Below are 17,252 nucleotides of genomic sequence, written 5' to 3'. Positions count from 1 at the left end.
ATGTCCTATGTTGATCGTTACATATGTTAAGTAACTAATATGAGATTTGTACTCCCTGTAAAGAAATTACTAAGAATTTGCCAACATTCGCTCTGAGAGAGGCAAAACTAGTAAGAACAAGCAAATTTTGTTGTTGTTGTTGTAGCAGCATAAACATTCCCCATGCATATACGAGGAATGCTACTGAAGTGACAATCCTTGGCCGGATACAAATCCGGGTCATTCCGGTTACCTAGAACCGACTGTCGTGGGAAATTTTCATGGGGCGCAGTTCAAAAAAGTTAAAAAATGAAGAATTGTGAATTGTGAATTACATTGCAATCTGGGTATAGCCTCACACTAATCTTAAGTTAATTTGTTTCTATTTAAACTTTTTCACTACAGATTTTTTTAAATTCAACTTTATAATTGTTTATTGTTCGAGCTTATGATTGAGAACAGCTTTTTTCCGAGCTTTAGCTTAGTCAAGCACAAAACTAATGACGTCGGCATATCTGTCAAATTCCCTCAGAGCTGTATAACGGTCTGCCATGTAATGCACCCCTAAAAATCTTTTTATCATGGAGCAAAGTGTTGCTGAACAACCGTCAACATCGATATGTCGACGTTCTCAACAATTACATATTCATGAGTCGACTTTTCGAAGTCCCACTAAATGAAAACCACTATCGAAAAGAGGAACTCTCGATTGCCACCCACCTGACATCACTGAGACCTCATACTGCACGGCAAACATTGGGCAAGCTGAACGAGCTCGGATGGGAGCTAATGCCGCATCTACCATACTCTCCGAATATCACCTTTTCCGTGCTCTTCAATCCCATATGAGTAACAAGAACTACTCCTCAAAAGAAGCTATAAAAAGGGATATCGAAGAGTATTTTGGCTCCAAGGACAAAAATTGTTTGAGCAGGGAATTAAAAATTTGCTGTAAAGTTGGGAAGACATTGTAAATAATGAAGGAAAATATATTATTGATTAATAAATACTTTAAACATCTTTTTTATTAATTTTAAAACCACCTTTAACAAACGCACGAACTTATGGACTGACCTGATATAATTAAATACAAACTCATAAATAATTTTGGGAAAAATAAACGGAGATGAAGTGACGTAAAGATGAATCAGCTGTGTATCTAATCGAATTTTTAAATATCAAAACTTGTCAGTCTGTCCCTTTCAAAAACTTATTGTTGTTAAGTGTATACGATATTTCATTTTATATGTAAGCTGGTTTCGTTATAAGATAACAACTCTCTCTAATCGACACTTTTGGAAGCACCAAGATTTCACAAACATATATGAAAAGTAGTGATGAGCTCGTATAGACACAGTGATTATGAATGAAGAAGTAGAAGAAGAAGTATTCCATCTTCGTCAAATTCAGCTTTGACAAAAATTCATATATTACTCTCGATTCATCTAGCGCTATTTTGAAGTTAGTCCCAAGGACAGTACTCTAGAACTAGTCCTATTTCAGGACTGTCTCCCCTTTTCCTGCTGGGTATACATTCTACAGCAAATGTTGAGAAGGTATACATATCTCATTTTACATTTTTATCACTTAAATGATGTCGGTCTATTGGATGTTTTAGACAATAACTTTGCGACTATGAGTCATGCAATACAAAGAATTTTATTTCGTTAAAATTGGTTCTAGAAATAATGTAATTGATCATTAAACTGTTAGCGTCAGCTCAATAATAAACAAACCTTACTTATATATCAAGAAAGCGAACCATATGTAATTGCCTGTGATTATGTGTCATTATGTTACTAAAGCCATGAATGACTAATAAAATATTTGTTTTGTTTCCCCTCCTTACGCTTCGCTACGGTCTAAGCGCAATTCTAGAAGAGTTCAACAAACTACTCAAGCCATTATTTCAGGTCTCATTCATAAAGCAAAAATCTGCTGATTCTACTAACCCACCAGTAATGCGAGAATCGCTCAGAAAACCAACTTGAGCAAAAAGTTTCCGGAACAAACGCCAGGTCACGCTCTATGTCAGCTAATTTGAGTTCTATTTGTTTTTTTTTTTTTCTTCGTTAGGTCGCATCTGTAATTAACATTCCTAACAAAATTTTATCGCCATTGCCAGACATTTGTAAAAGTTGCGCCGCCTTGCGCAAATCTACCTTCACACGTGTTTTCGATTTTATATAGTTTTATAAATGGATTTGAATTTGCAACAACGAATTTGTATTAAATTTTGCGTTAGAAGTTGATTCAATAATGCGAAAACCTCAAAAATGTTGGGAACGGTTTCGGCAATGGTACTCTAAAGAAAACGATCATTTACGAGTGGCATTAACACTTCAATAGAGATCGTGAGTCCATCGAGGTTGACGAATGTAGTGCCAGGTCGTCGGCATCGAAAACTCATGAAAATATCAATAAAGTGAAAGAAAAATTGATCAATTACCTCAAACTGGCAGAGGACTTGAACATTGATTATAGATCCGTTCAGGGCATTATAGTCAATGATTTGGGTTTGCGCCGTGTTGCTTCAAACTTGGTCCCAAAAGACCTGAATTCATGCAAAAAAGAGATATCAATGCGATTGTCAAAGACATGATTTAAAAGGCTGAATCCAATCCAATATTCATCAAACGCATCATGTTTGGAGACGAGACGTAGGTGTATGAGTACGATACGGAATCCAGATAGCAGGCGAGTGAATGGGGAGCTGAATGAATCAAGACCCAAAAGTCATGTAATTTTCAGTCAAAATAGATAGCGACACTCACGTTTTCATGGGTTAGAATGGATGGTATTGTACATCATGAATTTTTGCCAGAAGATCAGACAGTTAATAGGGACTATTATTTCGGCGTTATGAGACGTTTAAGGGAGGGGTCTAGGGTTTGAGCATTTTTTTAAATGAATTTTTGAGACTTTGCTTTAGAGATATGAATAGTGAAAATGTATTTAAACTTTTTGTACATTATAAAGCATCATTTCAACAATATTGTACTAAATTTTTGTAAGAAAATATCGGGAAACAAGCCGGTGAGGTAACTTTTCCGAAAACGCCTTTTCCAAAAGGTGATTTGCGGTGACTATCGTATCTAGTTGTAGAATCACCTGAAATAAAAAAAACAGAATTATTTGGTTAAATTATCACCAAAACATCCCCCCCACTGGCTCCGATTTTTTTTTTTTTCATTTTTACGTTGCCAGCGCGTTTTTGAAGCAAACAGTGCGATTTTCACTGATTTTTTCGCTGTATAAGTGGAAACCGCCCTTAATGTAAAACAAAAAAGTGAAAAATTTCTCAGTGGGGGGGAGGTATTTTATATATAGAAGTTGTATACCAAATTTGAAAAGGATCGGTTAAATATTGTTGAAGTTCTAATAGTCACGGACTTTGAAAAAGTGGTTTCGAGAAAAATGCGTTTGAAAAAAACGCTCCGCTCCAAACGCTCGCAGCTGTCGCAGAGGAGTGGGGACAAAAACGTCTATAACTCCAAGAGTTTTGCTCCGATTGAGCTGAAATTTTGGGACAATATTTTTGAGATGATTTACTATAAGAAAAAGCTATTTCCAAAAAATCGATTTTTTGAAAGTCAAATCCTAGACCCCTCCCTTAAGTGAAGCAATTCGCTGATCAAGAGAGGACTTGTCGGAAAACAACTCGTAAATTGTACAGCCTGATAACGTAACGTCGCACATGCAACATTATCCGTGAATTTTTGACCAAGAACGAGACGAATCTAACAACCATCAAAATCACCTGATATGGCTCCCTGCGATTGTTTCTGTTTGATCGAGTCAAAAAACCATTACGGACATTACGTTTTAACAACCCAAAGGAAGTAATGGAAAAATCGAACACGGCTCCGAAAATAGAGTTTCAGAAATGTTTTGAGGGCTGGATCAAACGCTGGAATAAATGCGTTGCAGTTGATGGAGAGTACTTTCAAGCCGATAATATACATTTTGAGGGGAATAAACTTGTATTTTGAATTTTCTGAATATATTCCGAGAACTCTTTGATCAAAGTGGTAGCTTTGTGATCATGCCGCTCACTCATCTGTCGTTTGGCCAATTTTAGTTCAAAATCCGAATAGATGTCACCAAGCGACACTTAACTGCTAATGACAAATACTGCGAAGTTTTGACAGTGGATTCACAGCGCTGAACGGCATTTGAAAGAACGGCAAAAAGAACGGTCTTGAGGTTTGAAATACTATAAGGATGTTTATGCCTTTAAAATATATTTTTTCAAAATAATTCATTAGTAGAAATTTCAAGGATATTTGGACTGGCGAAAATAACACGAAATTTGTCTCTCGTTTGATATCCAAAATAAAGTTATAGAATGTATGAAAATATTTACAAGAATTTTTGAAGTGAAACTTCTTAGGCGTCGATGGACGAGAGAGAATGGATAGTAAAATTTCAAGGTCATGCAACGTTTTGAGCATTTTCGTTGCGTGAGAGAGCAAAAAGATACATATAACGTAGAGGAAAAGGAGAGAGAGAGCTATACCTTATATGTATATCTTATGTGCACTTTAGGCTATTTTTTCAGAGTTTTTCCTTGTGGTTGCTAATTTCTAGTGAGAAATAACACTGCCTACTTTTTGGCGCTTGTTTGTTGGTGCAAACTTGTAGGAAATATATTTTTGGTGGCTACTTTTTGCCGTTATATTTTCCTTGGTGCCTACTGTTTGGGGCGTTTTTTGGTCCCCATTTTGTTGGCATTTTTTTGGTGCCTACTTTTTGGCGCTTAAAGTTCTATCCATTCCGGTGCCATTTATTGGTATTGCCTTGCGGTAATTTGTGCCGTTGCTACGATCCTGGAATCGCTGCGTTAGTGCGGGTGATAAACGTTGGGAGTAGTGCGCGTTGTTGCCACGGTTTGTGTCCGGCACTTACCTACACCGGTCGACCCTTCTCCGTTTTTTGTAAATTTTGTCTATTCGTATTCGCTGCAAATGTTGTGAATTTATTTAGATATGTATATATTCTTCCTCTCTATCTTTCTTTCATTCTCTCTCGGGTCTCTCCCTCTTTCTTTGTCTGCCTTGAAAGTTTCACTTCTGTTGTGTGTACTACGCTACACGCACTTTTTTTTGTAAATTTCTTCTGAAACTTTAAAGAGCCTTTTAAAAATCAAATTGATGAGGAAATGAAAAAGCAATAGAACTTACTACCAAGCAGCAATTGAATGTAGAGCAGCATATATATGAGCTGGCTAAGCTGTTTTTGTTGTTGTAGCAGCATAAACATTCCCCATGCACGTATGGAGAATGTTGTTGAAGTGGCAGTCCTTAGTCGGATATAAATACGGCTAGTTCCAGTAGCGTAAAGCCGACTGGCGTGGGAACGAGCATAACAATTGTTATGTGGGTCCCTGAGATGACCAAGAAAAAAACTAATTGTAAATCAGTCGACTCGGCACTGTATATGGGCATTGCTTTTTCCTTAAGCAAGTTCTAGATTAGGTCGGTCTTCACCACACAGGCCAACAATTGATAAATCACTCAGCCCACTAGTGAGTTTAGTAGTTAGATCTGGCCTAAAATGCATAGACACAGACTTAGGCCTCTCATTCATCTCGACCGACTTTCCATTAGGGCTGTAGTTTTGAGCATCACTGCCCACCAGGAACACATGGAAAATGTGTGTAATTTCCCTCTACTGTATTCTCTCACAGCGGCAGACTCTGGAGGAAGCATTACTGCTCTATAGAGATTTAATGAGAGCTTAGCTGAGACATACTACATATCGGTCACACCTACCATACGAATGAAAAAAAATGAAGAAAGGCTGTTTGCATTTCTATTGAAAACAGGGTAAGACTTAATTTCAAGAAGCAATTCCGAGATATTCAAAAAAACAAATTTGAACAGTAGTTACGCACGCTTATAAAAAGCATTCATATCTTAATTATGTCTATGTGTGTACGTGTGTACTCATATATATGGTATGTAGTAAATTATTCGATCATTGCAACAATGCTAAAGTTATCAAAAGTGTTCTCACGTGGCGTATCAGCAATCAGTTCTTAAAATGATTTACCACCTGACCACTTGTTACGCTGATTATTCAATACAGTCAAAGTAGAGAGTTTGAGAAACGCCGCCCTGCTGATTAAAAATAAAAATAGTAAGCATTTTAATGTCAAATATATGTGCAGTTGTATGTTTGTATGTACCCGTTGACCAAATTAGTAGTTAATTTTAATTGTTAATGGATTGTTTGATATTCACATGTACATACATATGTAGATAGGAAGTTATTGCGTATAGTTTGTTTGCGACTTAATTGCGTATAAGCAGTTGCCATCAAGGTAAGATATTTATATTTTATACTGACAAATGATTAATTAAAATGTTACACACATTTTATTTCAGCAGATCCAGCGATAGCTAATCAGCTGTCTACAGAACATGAAATAAATACTTATTCTAATTGGCAGTTAAATAAATATTTTCTGTATTTCGGATTTCCCATGAGTACTTAGAGTCGTACTTATGTGCGTAATTGCCAAATAAGATTAGATAAAGATGTTTGGAGAAAAAGTTACATTCCGCTCCATATACAATTTTATTCTAAAATCATATATTTTTTACATATTTTCTTCCCACATCCTGATTACCACTCAGTATCAAACCTCAGTTGAACAACATGAGTCGCCTTAATGTAATGGATGGGTTACTGTGGCAATGAATTTAATCAAATTGCTTTCTATATTGGCAAAGCTCAATATATTCAATAAAAACTGATGCAATGAAAAATGTTAATGCACCTTTTATTTATAGCCAAATTAAACTTCAAATGCTAGAACAGGTAAAAGAGAAATGCAAAGTTTAATTTTGGCACAAGGGTCATTTCTGTGATTTCGGTGAAGTAGTTTAGAAAAACTTTTAGAAAAAAAAGTATTTTCAGAAAATCTCTCTAAAATCCTTTTTAATTGCATCTACATATCTATTCTCGCTGATTGGGCGTCTGGATGAGAATTTTCTAACTGAATATGCAAGTATGTATGTATGCATATGCAGCGGTTTGTCTTACTTATAATAGTGAGAAAAGAAACAAAATCAGCTATGTCTCATAGAGATAATAATTTATTGCAACAAAAAGCACTGCTTAAACCTAATAGTGAGTAATACTCTGGTATATGTTAAGCCGGTGAGAGTGCAGATGCCACCTATAGTATGCTGGTTTGCCAAGCAAGAAGGAGAAATAAAATGAGAGCTTAGAAATAGAGCAGCGAGTTTAAGTGTATATGTACTTATGTATGTATGTATGTCAAAGTTCAGTACTGCAGAATTTTTCTAAAAATTTGAATTTTTTTAATTTTGTCCAAATTTTCAAACTTATATGGTTTTTGTATATTTTTTATATGTTTTATAAAAAAATAATAATAAAAAATAGGCTCCTGTGATTCACCATATGTATATTAACGAATGGCGAATAGCTGAAGCAAAAGGTATAAATACACTATTATTGGTAGCACTGGAAAAGTGTTGCAAAAAATTACATTTGTTTGGTACTCTTGATGAGTATTGGTACGACTGTGTTCATACAGGTAATTATTTGTTGATTCAGCTCGTTCCTTGTGATGTTCGTGCTCTGTTAATAGCCTTTGGGCTCTCATTCCTCTAAAAACTAACGATTGCAAGGTATGTGAACGCGACGGGAACATCATAAGAGAATTCGAGCAGTTAAAGCAACAAAACCCTCCCTGCATAAAAGAGGTGTAATTAATACCTCTGGAAAGAGATTTGACAGCATTGAACATAGTGAGTTATACGAGTTTTATGAGATATAACCAAACGCGTTAGCGGCTAATCTTGTTCGATAACTTTTTTGTTGCTTTCACATGCAAATTTTTCGTCAAGTGAGAAAATCCCAAGCTAATAGCAAAACTTTCGTCGCGCTGTTAATATTGTGGACACAGGTGTAGTTAATTACTTATATTGTATTCTAAACGTTTTTTTGCTATTTTTAGCTACCCTCCAAAGACGCTCACTCTTTGAAACTCTTTTTTTTTTTGGTTCGATATTTTAACGCCATCCCACTTGTTGAAGAAAAAACCAAATCACACAATAAACTGGCGGGGTCCCTGAACTATATTCTTGTTATTACTATTTAACCCCCAATGTGGCAAATATTTGGTAGTCACATTTTCTCTATATGAATCTGCCCACGCCCACAAATAATTTTTCTGATACTTTTTTTATTAATTTTACAAACAAGGGACTTGAAAATTGATTTACTTTTCAAATATTTTATAAAACAAAAATAAAAAAAAAATATCACAATCATTTGCCGAATGGAGCGATTTATAAGCGAACATGTCTATGAATACAAATGTAAGATTTACGACTATATACTTACTATATATAGTATTGTAATAAATATATATATAGGGTTTTTCAGTAAGAGCGCTTCAACTTTTGAACTTTTTTGAATAAAACACAAACGGTTTGACTTTTTTAACTAATTTTTTTTTATTATCGAGTTTGAACATATACATTTAAGTATGAAATTCGATTTCTTTTGCATGACCACCGCGTGCACGTTTTACGAAGTCCAATCGTTGAACCCAATTTTCGACCACTCTTTTGCATAAATCGGCCGAAATTCCAGCAATTTCGCGTTCAATATTGGCTCTGAGCTCACAAATCGTCGCCGGCTTGTTACTGTAGACCATTGACTTCACATAACCCCAAAACGGGACGGCTTGTTAAATGGACCGTAAAATGGCCGTAGTGCTCTTAAAGTAGCAGCAACAGAACGATTATTTTCATAAAAAATTTGCACGATTTGCAATCGTTGCTCAAGTGTGTAGCGTTCCATGATGAAATGTATACTAATGAAGTTTACAAATGACAAGCGAAAAATAAAAAATATTGCGTCGTTCGCCCTCCCTATCGGAAAAAAGCTGAAGCGCACCTATTGAATAACCCTTTACTTGCACTCGAATTCTGATAGTAGTTGGAGTATTTTGCATCCGGTCTGCAACCGAACACTAGGGCATTTAGTGAATTACATATAAAGCATTACCATTCTGAGGTGCCAGGCACGAAACACAAATCGATAGAAAAAAGTAATATTAACATTTAACCAAATTGTTAAAATTAGTTATCTAAATCAGTGCTCTGCATGTCAATTTCTTCACTGCCCACGAGACATTGAATTTATTGGATGAGAAGTTTGAAAGTTTCGTATTTTTTTCAAGTGGCCGATCGACTAATTTCTGTCGATCTATGTCAAATCTGTGGTGTATGCAGACAAACCACCGTCGTTTGCCACCCTGAGGTCCAAACAACTGTCTTGCGCTCATCCAAAAAGAGGAAGAATGGTTCATTGGCGAACGTTAGATAAGGTTCGGTTATGGTGGTAGTCGGTCTATACGGCCAACTCACTTATGATAAACGCTCCACTAGACAGGGCTAATTTACTGCCAAAACATTGTTATTCGGACAGCGACGGATTACCTCCTGTGTCCCCTCATCAACTCCTTCACAACGAGGCACAGATGCTCCCAGTAAAGGAGGACAATAAACTACTCAACAAATAGGTTTCACCCTTGCAGACACCTGCTTGAGCCAGAGCCGCCTCACAGGCACGTCAGGATACACCTGCCCAATTACGTCGGCGAGACCCAGGACAAAACGAACAAACATTTACTGGACCAGACAGTGTTTAGACAGACAGTAAACGACATTCACCGGGAAATCATCACCCCCTTCTTAAGCTCCCGATCACCGAATGCCATAATCGGACTCCAACCACCACCTACAGCAGATGAAGAGCTCCAGCTTCCCCGTGAAACGGACGTAACACTGGCACAATTATGTTCTGGATACTGTAGCAGTCTAAACTCCTACTTATCCAGAATTGACCCCGACATGCTAAACATATGTCCTGCATGTGAAGGCACCCCACACGACACTAACCGCCTTTTCACATACCCCTTTAAACCTTCATCTAACACCCCTCTCCCTCTCCCTCTGGATCCAATTTGTCGAAACAGCATGTTTCCTGGGCCTACCTTTAAATGAGTTAGACGAAGACCACTGATGATATACACTAACTTTTCAGGGCTTTTATTGCTGCTTCAACAACAATAACAACCAACTCACTTAGATCTTACAGGTCCGTTTTGATACCATTGTTCCGTAAGAGAATTGGAATAGTAACTATCTAGAAAACCTGCTCCGATTTTTGCTAAGGTGAATCTTAGTATATTTAATGTAATCAAATGCAGGGAAAACTAAAAATAAAAGAATTATGGCAATACCGCCTTAACTACTTATTTAGTTTAATTTCAAGATTCACGCATTCTTGTCGAAAACCTTTACACCCCGTAGTTTTACAATCTCATAATGTAGGGAATTTTAAAAGGAAAAGCTAGTCTCGAATGTGACCGTATAATAATTACAAGCACACTATCAAATTCCTGCTGGGTACTTAGGCACGATAGTTGTATTTCTCATGCAATTATTGTTCTTACGATAACTTTAAGTTACATCGACGCCAACGAATTAAGCCCCAACCAGGCCATAAACCTGTTTTACCAAATCTGAATTATGTTCAAATTTAAAAAGCACTGAGCGAACAAGCAAAAAAGAATTCAAAGGTCATTCATGTTTAAGCGAACAACCAACCAACAAACTTACGGCCAACTGCATTTGTGTTAGTGCCGATGATTTTATCAATTGAATGCTTGAAGTTATGGGTACATAGCCAGTTGGAGGTAGGTTTGGCATACTGCAAGTCTTAAATTGCAATTGTAGCAAATTTTGTCGTTGTGGCGCACCAACCTACCATTTGAATGCTTTAGGAAACCAAATTATTAAATTTAAATACTTCTAGTTTTAAAATGAAGGTTTTTCCTTGCCCATTTAATATGTTTTAATAGAAAGGTGGTAAGTAATATATGCAGGCATACATACATACATACGTACTTATATACATAAGTACCTTTAAATTTTTTTTTATGAGCTTGTTGCTTAGTTTTAGTGCACAGTACATTGTTTTACTGTCTTGAGATTTTATTGGCGCACTACAGTGTCAAAAATCTGCTGACTAATAATAAGGCACACGATTTTTGCTCCTTAAGTAGTGAGCAAACGTATTTATATCTATGCAAATGTTTGACATTCAATGCCACACACAATGACACACTTGAACCAAGTAAACTGAAACTATCTCCATTAACCCATGCCCGCCAGCTGCGCTTTAGAAATTGCAGAAAAATTGGCTGATTTTCGCAAAGTTTAACGTGTTAAGTTTATGAAGCAACCATGTGTGCGCTGGACTTACATTTTAACATTTTCGCTATGTCAAAGCCTCTGCAGGCACATAAAAAGTGTGCCTGTAAAGTAATAAAAAAGTGCATCGTGTTGATGCAAAAAATTTTTTTAGTTAAAAACGTTTGCCGGAAGACAGCAGTAAATGTATTTTATCTAAGATTTTTTAATAAGTTGGCTTATACTTCTTTAGTTGTGCGCGAATATTTGGTGTACTTTGTGCAGTTTGCGAATTGGATGTGATGGGAAAAATATGAAATATTATAAAAAAAAAATAGTTTTATCATATAGAGGGCAAAAGTAGCAGGTGCAGAGAAAAATCAAAGAAATCCGTCAACGCATTATGTGTCACAGCGTTAGTAGGTTAATGGAAAATGTGTGAACTCATCTTATCTCTGATAAGCAGGAAGACGTAGGCATCATTTGGCTGGTAAAACTATTCACGATTAGAATATTTTAAGTGCTTTTAAAATAATTGTTTGAGTTTGAAACTCAGAGTAGTTGAGCAAAAATTGAAGTTTATGACATTTGCATGCGGATTTTTCTTTTTACAACTGAAGAATTCATAAACTTTTTTGCTATAAAGCAGCTGCGTAAGCATTTACGAGCGCTCGCTGCTTTCACGCAATTCGAAAAAGCAGCTACGTAGAAAAACTCTCTCTGTCTCTCCACTTGCAGATTGATTATGTTAAGCTTTTATCTTCAATGCCAAGAATTAAGCAGTATTTTATATATATATAATATCACCTTATGGCATGCCAGTCGCACTGAATAAAAAATAAAATATGTGTTTGGTATAAACGTTTTTTTGTACAATATGTTGTATCCAAATTCAGGCTGATGAAATTCTATACTATGAAATTATACTTCATGAAATTCGAAATGCGAAATGATGTGTGTCAAAATTTTGCTTTGAAGAAATTCGTTAATAAAAATTCATCTTCAATTCATCATTCAAATCGTGTCATACTCTCATTACTGGAAGAGAGACGTGGGTTTATGAGTACGAAACGCAATCCAGACATCAGGCGAGGGAGTGGAGAGCTCAGAATGAACAAAACCAAAAACAAAACACGTCGCTTTAAATCAAAAAAGAGAACGATTCTCATGCTTTTATGGATTAAAACGGTATTATACACCACGAATATTTGCCAGAAGTGAGAGAGTTAATAAGGACTATTAGTTCGGCGTTATGAGACGTTTACGTGAAGCAATTCGCCGAAAACGAATGAATTTGTGGGAAAACAACTCGTGGATTTTGCACCATAATAACATAAAGTCGCACAGCGCCATTTTAGCCGTGAAATGAATGCCATCCAACAGTCATCGGATTCAACTGATGTGGCTCCCTGCGTTTTTTTTTTTTGTTGTGTGTTTAAAAGAGTCAAAAAACCACTACGGGGAATGCGTTTTAACAGCCGAAAGAAAGTATTGGAAGGCGGCTCTGATGGCTACACCAAAAATAGAGTTCCAGAAATATTCCGAGAGCTGAATCAAACGCTGGCATAAGTGCGTTGCAGTTGATGGGGAGTATTTCAAGACGATAATAACCCTTTGGATGGGAATAAACTTGTAGTTTGAATTTTCAGGGAACTTTTTGATCGAGCTGCTATGTACATACATACATACTGTAATAAAAGAGGTGCTAAATTCTGTATTAGAATATTAATTTGCGGAAAAAATGTGAAATAAATTCTGAATAGCCCAAAATTCGTTTGGATCGGAAATTTGTATTCTCTGTCAAAACAATATAATGAAGAATTTTGACTATGTAAATTCTGAATACAAATTTATTTTTGTTCTTAATTCTGTATTTTTAAAGTAATATAAAGAAATGTATGCTATGTTTTAAATTTAAAAAAATAATATTTTGCAAAAAGAGGTGAAAACAATTAGCAACTCAACAAGATTAGCTGCGTTAGGTCATTGGTCAATAATCGGGATCCGTATCATTGCATACAAATGCAACAACAATGATGTGATCCTGATAGAGATCTGTTTCAATTTATGATCCGTTCTGTTCGCTTTGATTTTCGTTCCTAGTGTGGCAGCACAGCCTTTTGTACTATTTGGTTGCACAGACAAGCGAAATTATGCGTACAAACGAATTCATATACCTACATTTGAGCCACTCAATACACACATCGATTAACTCCACTTTTTGAAAAATCTTAAATTTAAGTGCCGAAGCCCTTGGTATAGTCATAACTTTTTATATTTATAATAACTTTCCTGAATAATAAATATTAGCACCGTTAAATGGCAAATTTGATTTGCAACTGAATAATAAGTAATTTATTTCAAAAGCCATTTCGATTAACTCCATAGTCTAATATAAATGGTTTCAGTAACGCCGTATCTGTTCTGGCCCTGCATCGACGCTTATTTGTTTTTAAACAGCCGAAGATGCTCTTTCCCTCTCAATAATATTCGTAACAAAATCGCATCGGTAAACAGGTAAAAAGAAGCGCAATGCAAGCGGTAATTAGTATAGCAGAGATCTCGTACGCTAAATGTTACTGTGTATTTCTTAGCCTTTTCAACATTACTCCCAGATTTTTTGTTTGTTTTTTTTTTTTTGAAGAAATAAATATTATACCGTTATAATCAAGATGAGTGAGACTAATAATGTGAGTGAAGAAAGCAGTGATGATTCTTCAATACGATTTATCAAGAGAAATTCTGGGTTAAGAAGACGTTTATCGTTTTCATCGGATTGCAATAGTACAAACCCAACAAACACATTGATTGGGAGAAAAAGAAGTCGTAAGTGGGCACAGCTATTTGCCCAATGACTCAGATTTTGCCATTATTGAGTCATGTGCGAAAAAAATCACAACATTTTTTCACCATATAACCAAAACATGGAAAAATAAAGCGCCGTTTCATCTAATCCAAATGCCTCACGAAGATTTTTTGTCAATAAAACCTTTAGAACAGTCTACCATTAACAGAAAAATAACCGTTAGAGGGCTTCCAGTAAACTGGCTTGAAATAGATATGCTGGATAAAGTTAGAAAGGTCCAAACCCCATCTCATACAATTCAAATGTGACTATAATGAAGATAGAGAATTTCAAGCCATTAATATAAGAAAATATTTAGTGGGTAGAGAGCAAAGTTTGAAAAATATAAATCAGCCTTTATTATATTCTAAAGGTCGAACTGTGTCAAAAGAAAAATGGAGAGACATGATGGACCTGCTAAAATTCATTCCTCCTTCATTCCTCCTGAGGAGCTCATCCAAACACGCCGTAAAAGGTGCATGCGCCAGGAACTCCATCACTCAAAATTAGTTCTTTTTTTTATTTAGTAAAAAAAGTTATTTAAAACAAAATTATTCACGCTAACGAAAGATTTATAGTTTTTCTATATTATTGTAAGTGCCGTCGTATATCAATCATATTTGACGCTTTTGAACTGGACAGTTGCAATATAACAGAAGCACGTAAATGTCAAAATAAATATTTCCATCACTGAAAATATATATTTTTTTTAATAGTAAAAAAGTTATTCAAAAACAAATTTGGATGATTAATTTTGTGCATTTAAAGCGAACACAAATAAATTATTCAAACAAAAATAATAAATGCTGTCATAATAGGACTATGAATAAGTTCGTGCGGTTTTTTTTCGAAATTTGAAACTTTATTGACGTAAAATGGTTACAAATTTAATATTCAAAGTATTGTCCATCGCTTACTACTACTTTTTCCCATCTTTCTGGCAATTCACGGATTCCCTTTGTGAAAAATTCGGTCGGTTTTGCCGCAATCCACGAATCGATCCATTTTTTGACTTCATCGTAATTACGGAAGTGCTGGTCAGCCAGGCCATGTTGCATCGATCGGAAGAGATAGTAATCGGATGGCGCAAGGTCTGGACTATACGGCGGGTGGGGTAGGACATCCCATTTGAGCGTTTCTAAGCATGTTTTGACCACTTGTGCAACATGTGGCCGAGCATTGTCATGTTGCAAAATAACTTTGTCGTGTCTATCGGCGTATTGCGGCCGTTTTTCTCGCAGTGCTCGGCTCAAACGCATCAATTGTCGTCGGTAGACATCCCCCGTAATCGTTTCATTCGGTTTCAGTAGCTCATAATACACAACACCCAGCTGGTCCCACCAGATACACAGCATAACCTTCAGGCCATGAATATTCTGCGCCGACGTCGATGTTGAAGCATGGCCAGGGTATCCATACGTTGCCCGACGTTTTGGATTGTCGTAATGGACCCACTTTTCATCGCCAGTCACAATTCGATGCAAAAAACCCTTTCTTTTGTGCCGTTGAAGCAGTTGTTCGCATGCCATAAAACGGCGTTCAACGTCTCTTGGCTTCAATTCATACGGCACCCAATGGCCTACCTTTCGGATCATTCCCATGGCTTTTAAACGTTTGGAAATGGTTGATTGATCAACTCCCAAAGTTTTTGCAACCTCTTCTTGCGTTTGAGCCGGATCTTGATCGAGCAATTCCTCCAATTCGGTATCCATGAACTTTGGCGGCGCACCCTCGCGTTCTTCGTCTTCCAAGCCAAAATCACCACTTTTAAAGCGTGCAAACCACTTCTGGCACGTTCGCTCAGCTAGAGCATGCTCACCATAAACTTCCACCAAGATACGATGACTTTCGGCTGCTTTTTTCTTCATATTAAAGAATTCCCCGCAAAAACACATTATTTGGCACGAAATTCGACATTTTCAAGTGTGGTAAAAATATTGTTGTTTACGCTTCAAATAAAAAACGTATACTGACGTTTGTGCCTTACGACAGTAGCTCTCCAATGAATGTTTGGAAATGTGGATCGATGGAATAATAATCAAGTTACGCCATCTGTTGTAAAACCGAACTTATTCATAGTCCTATTACATTTACATCATTTACATCTAATTACATTTTACATCCAATTACATAGAATTAATAAGGTTGGGCATAGTGCACTAAATAATTAAAGCAATAAGCGGATACTTAAAACACTGAAAAACTGAAGGTTTAGTGACAATGAAACCCTTATTTTAACTACCACTGAAAAATTAGTGGTAGTGCAATTTAATGGTAGTGCAAAATGCTCTGCCCTGGTAATTAATAGCACAAACTCGCAACATTTTATAATTTTGCTGCATTCGTTTAGCTCATTTCGCTATTCAATTTTCAAAGTTTTACCGTTATTTTATGTAAATTGTTTGGCCAGTACCAGAGCTGCATGACCCTTGAGTATTGAATCAAGTTTCATCGAAGCAGTTGGCACTCGCAGCCGATTTTTCTTACAATTTTCAGTCTTATAATTTTGCAACAACATTGTGTACGCCCCATTCCACACACATATATACACATGCACAAAGGCAGGAATCTTTTAATAATTGTCCATCTATCTATCAGAAATGCAAGTGGATCTAACTGTCAAAGAGCGACTTACATTCTCCACTCGTGCACTGCCATTAGTTGTGTTGTTGTGCTGCGTTTTCGTCGCGACCACAGTCATCCTGTTGTTTACAAAGGTGCGTTCAACTCGCGCGCAATTATTTCATTCAAAACACGAAAAAGCAAAAACTTCACCCGAAAACAAAAAATGCATATAACGAATTTCGCCCGAGTTTGCCCGCCTCTTTTAAGATTGTTTTTAACTTAAAGTGTTTTTTTTTTGGTTTTTGGTTTTTGGTTGTCACTCAAACGTTTTGCCAAACGGGTTGGCCAGAGTTACTAAATAGCACAGTGTGATGTTTATTGTTTGCACTTCTAAAGTAGAATAAATTTAATTTCTAGCAAATCTTACAAACATGCCGCCCCATTGCACATTCCACTCAAAGTTAACAGAAAGATAATCAAAAAACAAAACATAATAATACAGCAAGTAAGGAAGTGCTTAACTCGGTGCGGAACGAACTTTATATACCCGCGCATATTTAAGTAAAATTTAATGTTGGGTCGAGAAACTTCGACTTGAAATATAATATAAAAATTGGGCGTTG

General features: G+C 36.3%; 1 protein-coding gene across 1 annotated transcript in view; it reads right to left on the bottom strand.

Moving 5' to 3' along the window:
* LOC129240342 (proton-coupled amino acid transporter-like protein CG1139) overlaps positions 1 to 17,010 on the bottom strand; it is a 103,125-nt gene extending 86,115 nt beyond the window's left edge. Inside the window, exon 1 of the mRNA XM_054876090.1 lies at positions 16,700 to 17,010. Within this exon, the coding sequence (XP_054732065.1) occupies positions 16,700 to 16,765 (66 nt within the window). The 5' untranslated portion in view covers positions 16,766 to 17,010. The remainder of the gene's footprint in view (positions 1 to 16,699) is intronic.
* Positions 17,011 to 17,252: the final 242 nt, after the last annotated feature.

This window comes from Anastrepha obliqua, chromosome 3, assembly GCF_027943255.1.
Source record: "Anastrepha obliqua isolate idAnaObli1 chromosome 3, idAnaObli1_1.0, whole genome shotgun sequence".
NCBI lineage: Eukaryota > Metazoa > Arthropoda > Insecta > Diptera > Tephritidae > Anastrepha > Anastrepha obliqua.
This window is presented reverse-complemented; position numbering and strand designations above follow the sequence as displayed.